This window comes from Panthera onca, chromosome B2 (genome assembly GCF_046562875.1).
Source record: "Panthera onca isolate mPanOnc1 chromosome B2, mPanOnc1 haplotype 2, whole genome shotgun sequence".
In the NCBI taxonomy this organism is placed as follows: Eukaryota; Metazoa; Chordata; class Mammalia; order Carnivora; family Felidae; genus Panthera; species Panthera onca.
This window is the reverse complement of record NC_138343.1, coordinates 62,326,368-62,339,533: the sequence shown is the minus strand read 5'-3', so window position 1 is coordinate 62,339,533 and position 13,166 is coordinate 62,326,368. Positions and strand designations below refer to the sequence as shown.

At 36.5% G+C, this 13,166-nt stretch overlaps 1 protein-coding gene and 1 long non-coding RNA gene across 5 annotated transcripts in view; one reads left to right on the top strand and one right to left on the bottom strand.

Moving 5' to 3' along the window:
* Window positions 1-13,166, bottom strand: part of ADGRB3 (adhesion G protein-coupled receptor B3) — a 736,713-nt gene that overhangs the window by 38,398 nt on the left and 685,149 nt on the right. For all 4 annotated transcript variants that reach the window (XM_060615856.3, XM_060615857.3, XM_060615855.3 and 1 more), the window contains 3 exons: window positions 7,013-7,108; window positions 5,552-5,591; window positions 62-705 (listed from right to left, as the gene is read on the bottom strand). In XM_060615856.3, coding sequence (XP_060471839.1) covers window positions 62-705; window positions 5,552-5,591; window positions 7,013-7,108 — 780 coding nt within the window. The remainder of the gene's footprint in view (window positions 1-61; window positions 706-5,551; window positions 5,592-7,012; window positions 7,109-13,166) is intronic.
* LOC132667252 (uncharacterized) lies at window positions 8,194-12,322 on the top strand. Its single transcript, XR_009605058.2, has 3 exons — window positions 8,194-8,331; window positions 9,104-9,167; window positions 11,878-12,322. It is a non-coding gene; the product is annotated as an uncharacterized LOC132667252 (long non-coding RNA).

Here is a 13,166-nt window from a genome sequence, read left to right as displayed (position 1 = left end):
AATCAATTTATCAAATATCAACTGTTTAAAATATCAAGGAAAGGTTTATTCTGTTGCTTACCTCTAATGAACTCATTGATATCGTTGACCCAGTTTCACTTCTTGATAGTCCTGCATTATCATCCAACTCAGAGGCCATGAAATTCTTCACAGCTGTGCGAGGCTCAAAGGGCAAATTCTGCATATGTTCCTGGGGTGCAAGGTGTTGATCTAAGTTCATATTGAACTGGTCCATTACAGGGGGATTCATGTTGAATTCAGGATTCACTTTGTAGTGCAATAACCTTTCATGTGGCAAGGTTTCCATACCAATATTCATTTTGCTTTCCTCTTTCATTGATGGCTGGGTATTTACAGAACTTCTGGGCATCACAATATAGTCACTTTCCATCATTCTTTCTTGAGGATGGACTATATCCATTTCAGCTCCTCTCAAATTGTCATCCGTACATAAGTACACAGTTCTTCGCAATTCACTGTTCTCTTTTTTCAAACACTGATTGCCCAGCTCATTCATACTCATGGGCATGTGCATACCCGTGGGTTGCTGGATAATGACTTTGGAAATGACGTTTCCCGGCAGTGTTGAATAGCTTAGCCCTTCAGGGTTTGTTCCCTTTTCTTCTTCATCATCATTTAGAGAAATCCTAGAGAGTGTTCCTGTTATTGTTGCTGCTCGGCAAGGACCAATATCCTTGTGAAGAACTATAAGTTAGGATATAAAAATTCAGAAAAGACAATGTGTTTTTATTTTTTCACTGCTGTATTTTGCTATCTCTCTACTAAATAATTTCCTTAGTAAACGAAAAAACAATATTTAAGAAACTGTGTATCTATTGTTTGTAGATGGTCCAGATTACTCAATCACTCTTCATTGATTCTGATAGGTAGTCCATAACTAAAACACATCGGAAAGTTGATTAATGGACTTTCAAAAATCTCAGTACCCTATTCTTACACAACTCTGTATAGCTTTTCAGGGAAAAGGCAGATTACCATGGAAGTTTCTCCATCAATCTACTGCAAAGAGTTTTATGAAATTATGGATATGTTCACATGAATTTGACTTTTTCTCAAGGCTTTTCCCCTAAAGAATTCTGCAAGTTCTATTCATTAAAATACTTCTCGAGAGAGGTAATCAATGAGAATTTCATCCTACTGCATCAAAAATTCCTCTAAAATTATGCATGTTGAAAATTAATGAGCATTTATCTATGAAGTCCATATGGTCAAGGTAGATACAGAGTTCAAAAGTATTTATCATCTTCAATTCCATGTGGGAAAAAAAGAATTCCTTTACAAGATCAATCCATATGCTCAAATGCCCTTGAGGGGGTATTAAAATTGCCACTGACTTTAAGCAGGAAACACTGTATGAGTCTCTGACAACTCTATTCAATTTTAAGCTTGAAAAATAATGACTTAGAAAAATTAAAAATGCATGCTAACTTGTACTAAGAGAGGGGAAAAATGAAACCAAACCAAGCCAAAATAAACCAACAAAAGGTTCAGAATTTCTGACTGAAATATATTTTAGTTTTTTTCTTTTGTTTCTATATAAGAAGAAAGTCATATATTATGAGTAATAGTAGCAGAATGACTTGAAGCACGCTTAGTTGTAAACAACTGTCAGTTTTGAGGTAGGAAAGAATGAAATTCTAAAAAAATATTCTTGGTAATTTTGGCATTGAAAGCACACAGAACACAAATGCTGTTCTATGTACAAAGCAGAGCAATTGTCAATGAAAAGGTCATTAGGCATAGATAACTATAAAATATTTGGTTTATTGTTTCCTCATGAAAAGTTTCAGATATACTGAATTTTACCCTTTGTTATCCAATTTTCAAATAGCATCATAATTATGCATTAAAGCAGAGGTTGAAAAACAGATCACGAATGTCTTTCCCCACTATAAAGAAGCCTTCAAAATTACTGCAAAATATGCATCATTCAAAAAAAAGCATCATTCATGTAATCTCTTTCATCTTTTGAGATACTGTATATAATTATTGTATTAGGTCTCTGTTTCAGACACTAAAAATCAAGTTAAACTTACATCTATATATTTTTTTAATGTTTTTTTTTTTGAAGGAGAGAGAGAGAGAGAGAGAGAGAGAAACAGAGCATGAGCGGGGGAGGAGCAGAGAGGGAGACACAGAATTCGAAGCAGGCTCCCGGCTCTGTGCTGTCAGCACTGAGCCCGATGCGAAGCTCGAACTCATGAACAGGGAGATCATGACCTGAGCCGAAGTCAGACGCTCAACTGATTGAGCCACCCAGGCGCCCCTATATATTTTTTATTAATCCACAATTTGGTTGTAACTTTTTGTATTTATTATATAAAAAGGTAGAATCATTTAGTTTTAAAAAGTTATTTCTAAACCTCTTAATAGATCAGTGATAAACTGTGGTTGCTAGGAACAATTTGCATAAAAACATTAATGGGCAAAGTATGTTAAATTAATAGAGTTAATAACATTCTAAATAAAATACTTTTAAAAAATTTCTAAATTTTTAATCTTAACTATATGTAAAAATTAATCCAAAATTTATAGAAATACAATTTAAAGGCAGTTACAGGCACATGTCTTTTGACATTAAGGACATACAGATAATTTTATACTTTTATGAACATATTGTAAACTATAAGTTAAACTTTGGTACTGAATACTGATTTTATGATCTGTATTTGTACAAGCTACATTTAGTTTTATATCAGTTAATACCATTTGTAGTTCTACTCACAACATTTTTATCAAATGACACAGCTATCTTTACTGAAAAATTATATATCTTAAATATTTGGGGAAAGATAATTCTTATGAAATAGTGTCTACTCGATATGAAAGATAGGTCTTCCTCTTAGACTTACTTAAAATAGATATCCAAATTTTGGATAAACATAAACAAATGCATGCCACCTACACATACAGACATGATGTTGAAGGGATAGGACTTTGACGAGAAATTAACTAAGTTGTGAAAGGCAAAACCCAAACACGGCACAACAAAACAAAAAGCACCTAAATATTTTGCATTATCAGATATATATTCTACCTTTTGGGAAAGTGAATTTCAACATAGAGAAAGATTACTCAGAGTCCATGAATTGAAACTTTAAAATTAAATCTATTTGTACATGAACACAAACCTCTAGAAAAACTCAGAGGAAAGTTCCCGATGAGCTCAGTTAAAAAGGGCCCAGACAAAAAATGAAAACGTTACAAAAATATTTTCCAATAAAATAATGGTAGGAATACTAAATCCCAGAATGCAATGAAGTCTGGGGCTAAGGGGTCATTTAACAAAAGAGCAGGATGAATACTGATGAATGAGATCACAGCTTGGAGAGGATGGTCTAACATGGTGGTTTTGCAACTTCAGCATACATCAGAATACCTGGATGGCTTGTGAGAACACTGATTACTGTACCCCAGCACATAGGTCTGGGGTAGGGCCTAAAGTCTGCAATTCTAACAAGTTCCCAGATGATGCTAACACTGCTGGTCTGGGCAAAACTAATTGTTCCTATTTTGATTCTCTGTCAAGGAGAACTGTGAAGAGTACACCAAAAGAGACTGAAAGAAAAATAACTAAAGGTAGGAAAATAGGAATCCAATGAATACTTAGTTATTTTAAATAAAGTCAGGCTTCTGGACCCCAGACAGATCATGTCCCATCTTGGAACACAGATGTGGAACCTGGCACCATGGTTAGTGATCTTTGAGAAATTACGGAGGCGGATGGAGCAAAGGAGAATGTTTTATCAATTTTCCAAAAACAGAAATGGTAGACTTAGAAATCCAAACACCAGTAAGATTGTTTCTTAGCAATATTTTGTTAGATATTAAACAAGAAAGAATGATTCCTAATACCCTATCCCCAGGCCCACTATGTGCTCCCAAGTTATGACAGTTATTCTGCTCTGCTAGTACCATATTCTACATTGAGTATTTTCAGTAAATTCAGAACTGAGAATATGGGGGAACCTGGGTGGCTCAGCTGGTTAGGCATCTGATTCTTGATTTTGGCTTAGGTCATGGTCTCATGGTTCATGAGTTTGAGCCCCACATCTAGCTCCATGCTGACAGTGCAGAGCCTGCTTGGGATTCTCTCTCCTTCTCTCTCTGCCCATCCCCTGCCTCTCATAAATAGCTAAATAAGCATTTAAAAAAAGAAATGAGAGTATGAACTTAGTCTCTCATATTCTTGTGATTATAACAACTCTGTAATCTCTGAGCCTGCATAGATGTTTAATGTTTATCAGTTGAGTCTGAAAAATATACTTAAAGGAAGTCAGTGTGGGGTAGGTGGGAGGTGCCCTACTGAACACAGCAGGGATCTATACTCTTCTCCCATCCCACTTTTTTATTGACAGTTTGAATAAATGTTCAGAAAATATTCTTATCAAACTTTCAATGGCCAAAAAATTTCAAATGGATAGAACACTAACCTGAAACTAGCAAACAGAGATAAATGCAAGGCCAGATTTTTCTTCAAGGGAAAAAAACCCAGAGCCTTTATATAATCCTATACTGGTAAAGTTGTGACAACTACTATAAAAAGTCTTTGAGGTTTACATGACAAGTTGACAGTAGTAATATACCAGTTGCTATGAAATAATATGCAAATGTAGATAACATTAATATAAGCAAAGAGCCAACTATGAGACATGTTGAACAAATGTGTACATTTGGGCACCATAATTTAAAAATTATTGACAAATTGGAGGCTATGTGGGGGACCATGCTTGCCGGTGAGGAATGCTATGAGGAATGAATGAGGAAACATGGTTTGTTTAGTCTGGAGAAAAAGGACTTGGATTGGACTAAATAGTATTTGCTTTTAAACATCCAGATATTTAGATGAAGTAGATATCCAGTCTTATTCTAGAGAGTAGCACTAAAGTCAATGAATACAAGGTAAAATAAGGTATGTTATATATCCCAATATAAAGAAACTTTTGCAACAACTGGAATTATCCAAAAAGTTAAACAAGTAGTTTCCTTTGAAACTCTTGAATCATCTACTCCTGGTGAGGGTTTAGCCACAGGCTGAGGATAGCCATCAGAGACCATGTCCATGGGACGGACCCTAGCGCTCTAAGGCAGAGACTGCTGCATGGTTTCTTCTGGGCCTTGCTAAGAATATAACAATAGCAGCAGTATGATCCACACAAACACACACAATGTATTTGATCCTTGCAACAACCCATATTTCACAGATGATAGAACTGAGGCACAAAGAGGCTAACCTGGCCTTACACCTGACAACCAGTAAGCAGTGGAATGGAAGTGTTAGGTCTCTAAGTCAATGCTTTTTCTCCTGTTGCTGTGCTTCCTAATTCTTAGTTTCTCAATCCTCATTCGCCCTTCACCCCCCACCCCTCCCTCTCCACCACATTCTGCTACTGAAGTGTTTCCCTTTGGAAGATTCTCTATTCATCCGCAGTAATATGTGGTATGTAAACTGCAGCATTTTCTTTAAAATAAAAATCATAAAAATGATTTAACATCCCTAATGATATTTTCAAAATCCAAATATTCTTACCTGATCGACAAGCAATGTCTACATCCTTTTCAAAGTCTGTCTGTAACAAGAAATAATAAGGTATAGAATCATCATTTGATGAAGACCTCAAGTGACTTTTACTAACTAGATTAACTGAAGTTTACAGATATCTGACTAGGCAGCACTAGATTATTATTTTGTGCAAAAAAAAGTTCTCAAGGAATAATCAAATTGTGTTCAAGACTACTTCCTAGAGACCGAATGCTGAATAAAAGCAGTGGAAAAATGGCATACAATTTTAATAAAGCAATACAATACCCACTGTCATCTTCAGTCAGGAGACTGACACCATATACAAAAGGATAGAATTTCAAGGCAATTCCTTAAACCACAATAAAAAAGAATCGCACTATTACAAACATACTTAAATACATGTCTTTTTGTATTCTCAAAGTATTCACTTTGAATATATTGTTTATAATATAGTATCTTATAGTACAGCTTTGTCAAACCTTGGTAGTCAAACTAGGCTCTTCTCATGATCCATTTTCATTCAAATTGACAAAAGACTTTTAGGTTTAGGAATTAAAATGGAAGATTAAACAATACTAAGCTGGTCTACAACCTGCTAGGGTTGAGTTTCATCTCCGTATTTTCCTAAAACTTTTATTTTAAATAACTCATGTACTTTTTTTAAATGGTAAAATTAAATTAGCCCATCTTAATCAAGCTCTTCTGGTCATATACTGGACGATATTATTTAGAATTTTTTAATATTTTAAATTAGAAATTTCAATATTTGTTTTTAACACAGAATTGATTATTCCTTCTCAAGTCTTAGCTACTAGTATATAGCTTACACTATTTTATGTTGCCTAATCCCAAAACATTCATAATAAATTAAATATATTGTAAAAGAAATCTCTGAGCCCTGATTTTAACAAATCATAGTTTAAATCTTATTTCTAAAAGATACCAAAGTGCCGACGCCTAAAGTACCCCTTAATCTCAATAGTTGGAGCCCATGTATAATGACAGCCCTTTTAGTGGAATTGTGGCTACCCTCTTCTATTTGAGGGCAGTGGTTCTAATCTTAGGCTGCATATTGGAACCACTGATATGTAGGTCCCACTCCAGAGATTCTGATTTCATTGATCTGGAGTGTGGATTCTAATACACAAACAAGGTCGAGAATCAGTGCTTTAAGACCAGAAGTGAAGGTCCACAGTATTCTGATCTGTAAACAAACATATTCCTGTGGACAAACTGTTATCCCTAATTTTGTGCACGGATGAGAGTACTCTGATGTTGCATGGAGACCCTATACTCAAGGCACCAAGGGGCCAATAACAGATCCTCTCCTCCTAAGCAATCCAGAGAGAATGGTTATCTGGTATCTCTCAGTCTGTTCATGAACTAAAGCCAAAGTCACTCAAAATTTGTTTATGCCCTTCACAAATCATGACTTAATCAACCATCAGAAGAAAAATAAAAGCTCACCATTATTTGAGCATGCCCATTAGGAAAAGAACTTGAAGAATCAGCATTGATTGGATCCTGACAGTTTCTCAATCGGCATCTAAATGCATCCTGAACCTGTGGGGGTGAGGGAGAAACATCAATTTCCTTCTCTCTTGGTAATGACAAGATACTGTCTATATTGGCAATCAACTGAGAAAGCAGTTATCATTGTTTTATGATCTAATACCCATTTTGTTTACTTCTTAAAATGTATACTGGTACACCTGGACTTTATGCTAAGGAAATTGATCACTTGCCATAATCTATAGAGGGAAGCGCTGGGAAGTCCTCAGTTATCACAATGGCTGTGTCTGGCTGAACAGCAATTCTTGCCAGCGGGCAGATTTTATTTTCACTGTTACAAACAATGTGTGTGTCTTTCAAGGGGGATTTACTATTTGGTGTGGCATAATCTTCATAATAGCTTTAAACATTGTGAAAATGAGATTACTCAATGATCTTCAACTGGAATTGATTTGGGATTTTCCCATTATGTCTCATGTAAGGGATCCTACTGGGGAAATGATTTCTTATCTCCCTTCAAGTACTATGTGCCCTGGTGTAAAAAGAAAACACAATGAAACAGAAAGATAACAAAAACACCTTGTCTCTGGTTGTTTAAGAAGAAGAAGAAGAAGAAGAAGAAGAAGAAGAAGAAGATCACTTAGCAAAGCCAAATTTCCTTAACACCCATTCACAATTGGATTCTGAATCAAGAAACACATACCACAAGGAAATGTGAACATTAAATCCTTTATTAAACGAGTAAACATGAATGGATGAATAAGAAACACACAAATCAATTGAGAGTTATTCTGATCATATGATGCCTTTGCATCAACAGGTCTTTTTTCCACTTCCTGTGGCTCATTAGGCTCCTAACAAGCTATTGATAGTCATTATCGCAGTTGCTTCTTATCCAAGTCAATGGCAAGGTCATTTTGTTCATATTTTGTTGTTTTGGCTTCACAGTATTGATATTCTCCCTCTAGTTTATTCTAATCTGTTTTGTTGGATTAAAAAACAAAGCAGAGATGATGTCACATATCCCCTGTGTGACAGTAGCGCCATCACACAGACGACGAAAGTGAACACATAATGAATGATCTTTACTTTTGAGAAGCACTGGCATAAAATATCCTGTCACTGTTTTACTGTGAGATGTGCATAGTATACATGTTGGCCAGAAGAAAACTGAGCCTATTAAGTTGTTTTCAGCAACTGAAAAGATTGTCATTACTGAAAGATTTGGAAAGTGACATAAGGTTTAGTCACCACTGCACACTCCAGGCCAACCAGTATGTATGATGAGACCTTGTCTATTTCTTTTTTTCCACCTTAGGTTCTAATCCTGGTGATGGGATCACTCTTGCCATGAATTTAGGGAGTGGAGGATGAACTCAGTGCTCTCCGACCTCTTTTCTATCCTATGATTCTGTTATCTTTTAATCTGAGATTTACTGGGAAAAAAGGATGAGAAGTTCCCTGATATAACTGAGCAAGATAATTTCTTCTTTGGTCTTTAAAACACATTGGTATAAGCACAGGCTCAGTGAAATCTACTCTCATCATCTTTTCCTGAAGAATTGGATAAATATTGAGAACTAAATCGTACAGTTTCTCCCTTGAAAGAGACATGACATGGACAAAGTTAGATTCTTTGGATGCAAATGCTTTCAGGCTCCTCCTTTTTAGATTAAGAAGTAATATCTGTAGGTCCTAGAGTGACACACTAATAATAAAAAAATTGGTAATGTGTCTAGTGTTTGCCAGACGATCACTGTTTGCTACACAGAAATCTGCATTGGGAGAAAACACTAAGAAAGTATATTTGTCAGAAAAATAGGTACACGCTAATTTTCTGTTTGTGCCAAAGGCAACTGTTAAAGAAACACAATTTATAAAGGTAGATAAGTAATATGTTCAAAATATTGCCTTCCAGGAGCTTGTCACATGAAGATTTTTTTTCAAATCTATTTCTAAATACTGGCATATATAACATATGAGAGTGGCACTTGGTAACACCAACAGTAATTGAACTGGTACCCACTAACCACTCTCTATTTTCAGACCTTCAGAGTGCAGCTGCCAAGGCTATTTTTGTCTGACAATGAAATATGGAAAAGCAACTTCTGTAAGTTTCTCTTCAAAATCCACTATCTGATCGTGTGAAGGAGATACAGAAGAAATCTTACTCTTTTTCATAACATACACATACAAAATCAATACTTTAAATTCCCCAGTTCCCAAATATGACAATGGATTAAGGGCATTTCTACTCTGGAGAATGATGTCAGCTTTGTGAATCAGTCAATGCTATTCAGAAGAAATATAAAACAGAAAAACATAAAAATTCTCCAGTAAATTCAAAGTCATTTTAGTGATCATATAAATGCTGTAATTTAAGTGCTAGACTCTCTGACACTTTTAGGGCTTCAGTTACTTCTAATTCAGAAAGCTCTGCAGGAGAAATTCACCTCGATTCCAAATGCTCTGTTCGATTTTTACAAAATTTTAAAAGTGCATTCAGGCGATCTAGATGAATTAGCCTTAAATATTTGTCCAACACTGTCAGGGAAGAATGATTAGGCTAGATTTCATAATGCATATTCCATGTCACAGAAAAGGGTGTTTTAGGCAAGACAGTAGCTGGGAAATGCATCTGCAGCTATTTGGAAACGTTTTGATAATTAATTGAATTTTCCATCAAGTAAACAAAATGACTTTTATCTTTGGTGAATCAATGTGGATTGAACTGTTGGGGAACAACTGGAATTGTTTAAAAAGCAAGACCACAAGAAATAGTATTAATTCTAGATAAGAAGGAACCACAAAAAACAAAGAATCTCTATCAGCCTATTCCATCCTGATATTGAACTCTTCTGTGCCAACTGTCATATTTACAGTGCTGGACAATAACAGTCTTGGTGTTTCTTGGCTTGTGATTAAGACTGAAGAAAAAAAATTGTTAGAAGATTCATAGATTTATTATTTAAGCTCTTTCACCTAACATTACTTTTCGTAGGGAACAAGGCACTTATTTTAGGTAACAATTTAATTAAAAATTTTTATGTAACTCTCACATCTTGCAATGTTATCATTTTTTAAACTTACATAAGACAAGTAAATACAATTTTTAAGTAAACTTGCCATGAGTAATTAGACACTTGCCTTATTCTGGCACAATTAAAATCTAGTCTCCAAAATGTCCTCTCTTTATAATACTCTGCAATGGGTCTTTCGCCATAAGTGACAGCCAGACAGAGGGTTAAAAAGTATTGGGGGAGTAGCAAAGAACAGGTATGTAAATAGCCTTGGAATATATAGGGCACTTTAAGGAAATCTGATGTCATGTTGTGGAATGAAAAAAGCATACCAAGAAACATCTTCAAAAACAAGATGAGGTAAAAAGAATATGCTATGGAGGCTGTCTTCTGAAAGTATCTACCAGGGGCACCACCAGAGTTGTCCCGGCTGGTTCCAGCTGGGGGCTGCTCTAAAAACTCCTGCAAAGCTATACGCCCATTTATTGTGGACGCATTCCTGGGTGAGACATGAATTCAAAGAAGTGTGCAGGGGTGTGTCTCACTTCCCTCGTCCCCCACAGGAGAGCGATCTGCTTCCTCTCAGGAGCAGCAAGCTGAGAGCCTCTCGGTTGGTCCTCACTCTGAAGGCAGTTGGCAGAGTGTCACTGTGAAAGCTGGTGTCAGATTTAGAGATTGCTGGGGAAGAGCACCGAGCGGTGTCTGGCAGCGTTGCAATTCAGAGAAGCCGCGCAGGAAAGAGCTGCTCTGTTTGAAATGGGCTCTGTATTTAGTTACCAAGCAGCTCAGACCCCAAATCTCTACCTTTTAAGAAGACAGTTTTACCTCCAGTTATTCCTCATTTCCTACTCCGGAGATCATTTTAAGACAAGAAAAGAAATTGAGTTACATTTTTATAATTATTTGAGTGTGGTAGCTTAGGGGAGGAGGGAGTTTTTTATGTACTCTGTATTTTTTTTTCTGAATCTGATGTTTGTTATTGATTCATATTAAACAAATGACTCAGCTCTTTTTAATCATATTAAATTCCATGTAATTTAATCATTAAATTAACCAATAAGGTTCTTCTCAATTTCATGTGTATTACGCAACTGCCATAAGCAACACGAATGACTTCACGTTATAAAAGTATTACCTGACTTCTCTGAGAACAAAGGGAATAAAAAATGGTTTGTTGTTTGCTATACATAGAAGGAAAATAGGGACTTCAGTCCTAAATTTCAGTCCTGATGACTTTCTACTGTAATCTTTTAACAGCTAAAGGATCACTTACTCTCAAAACTAGATTTTTAGCTTTTTTGGTATCAGTTTTGGGCACAGCACAAGCTTCCCTAGAGGGCAAGTCACATATGTGATCTGAAAAACGGAACAGCATTTCTTTGGCATGTGAATGAGAAAAGGGGGGAGGAAGCTGTGTGTCAGATCCAACACCCCTACCTTCACAGAAGATACTTCATTTGAGCCTCTTGCCATCCACTTTGAGGCAGGACCTAAAATCCTAATTCATGACCTCCACACTTCCATTTATTTCAAGCCTCTATTCCAGACATACTTGACTTCCTGCCACCAGTTTAACAATGTTGCAGAGTGGAACCCCAGGGAAGTGGCAGGAGTGGGAAGTGGGATTTGCCTATCCACTTGGCCAGATACTCAGAAGAATTTTAGGTAAAGCAAGACATGGTTGGGTACCGCCTAGCAGACATGCCTGAGTTTGGCAATCTCTGCCATGAACTCTGTGTTTCAATTTGTTCACTGATGCCATTTTACTCATCTGATTTCGTGCTCTTGTTAAACTCCTAGATCTCTGCATGGGCTTGGAGAACCAAAAGTGCAGATTCAGACTGATGTAAATATTCATAATATAATTGCAAGTATGCTCAAGTCAGGAAAGCCTACTCTGGAAGGAGAGGTAGGATTTATATATTCCCTTGCTTAAGAAGTGGAATGAGCTGATTTCTGGAAATAAGTATACAGTAATATAAGCTTATCCTCCTTGTTTATGTCCCATCCATGTTCCTATTTAAAGGCAGTCTTTGTGCTTTCTATTCTCTGTTCTGATAAAATTCAGTTTTGTTTTGTTTTTTAATTTTTTTTAACATTTATTTTTGAGAGAGAGAGAGCGAGCGTGCCAGCAGGGGAGAGGTAGAGAGATGGAGATACAGAATCTGAAGCAGGCTCCAGGCTCTGAGCTGTCAGCACAGAACCTGACATGGGCCTCAAACTCACAGACCATAAAATCATGACCTGAGCCGAAGTCGGGCGCTTAACCAACTGAGCCACCAGGTGCCCCTGATAAAATCCAGTTTTATTGCAGTACCATGAGCTAATCTCCTATTCCCAGAAAACAAAACAAAATAATCTTTAAATGTTTTTCTTCCTGAACTTTCAATTCAGCGTGACAAAGACAAGGCTCTTAGCAACGTACTTCCTTGTTAAATCTTTGTCCTTCTGAGCAAGCTGAAAATCTTAGGATCAGTAGTACCCTGACCCTCCCATCCTGGACCACTCACTAACTTTATAAAATCTACTGAGCTTCTTCATGACATGACACACAGTGGCTTCTTACCATGGCCACTGAACACCCCCATGGGAAAGCTCTAAAATATCACTTAATCAATGCTATGCCCTCAAATGTAAGTATTGCCTTTCTCTTGGTGTTACAGTTACAACCAATTTTTTTTTTTAAATCACTCAAGTGTCTAGGAACACATCACTTGCTTTATTCCTCCATGTACCCCAGATGGTCCCAGAGAAGACCACTCTATATTCACCATAGGTGCATTCCATGGAAACCACATGCCTAGTAATCTCTCTCCATCTTCCCTTACTTGAAATTTTCACTCCCTTAATCCTCTAACCCCATTTTCCCTCTCAGGACCCCATTATGTTTTGAAGTCTCCTATCACCCACTCCCTCATCTCCAAAGACTAACTGAAACTCTTGCTGCCTTTCAGTAAGGGAGTGCACAGATACATGTTTCTATAATAAGGAGTCACACCTAATTTCCCTGTATATGGTCAGGCTTGGAGATTCATGCAACTCTCCATCTGAACTATATTATATGCAATACGACTGCTTTTCAAATTGCT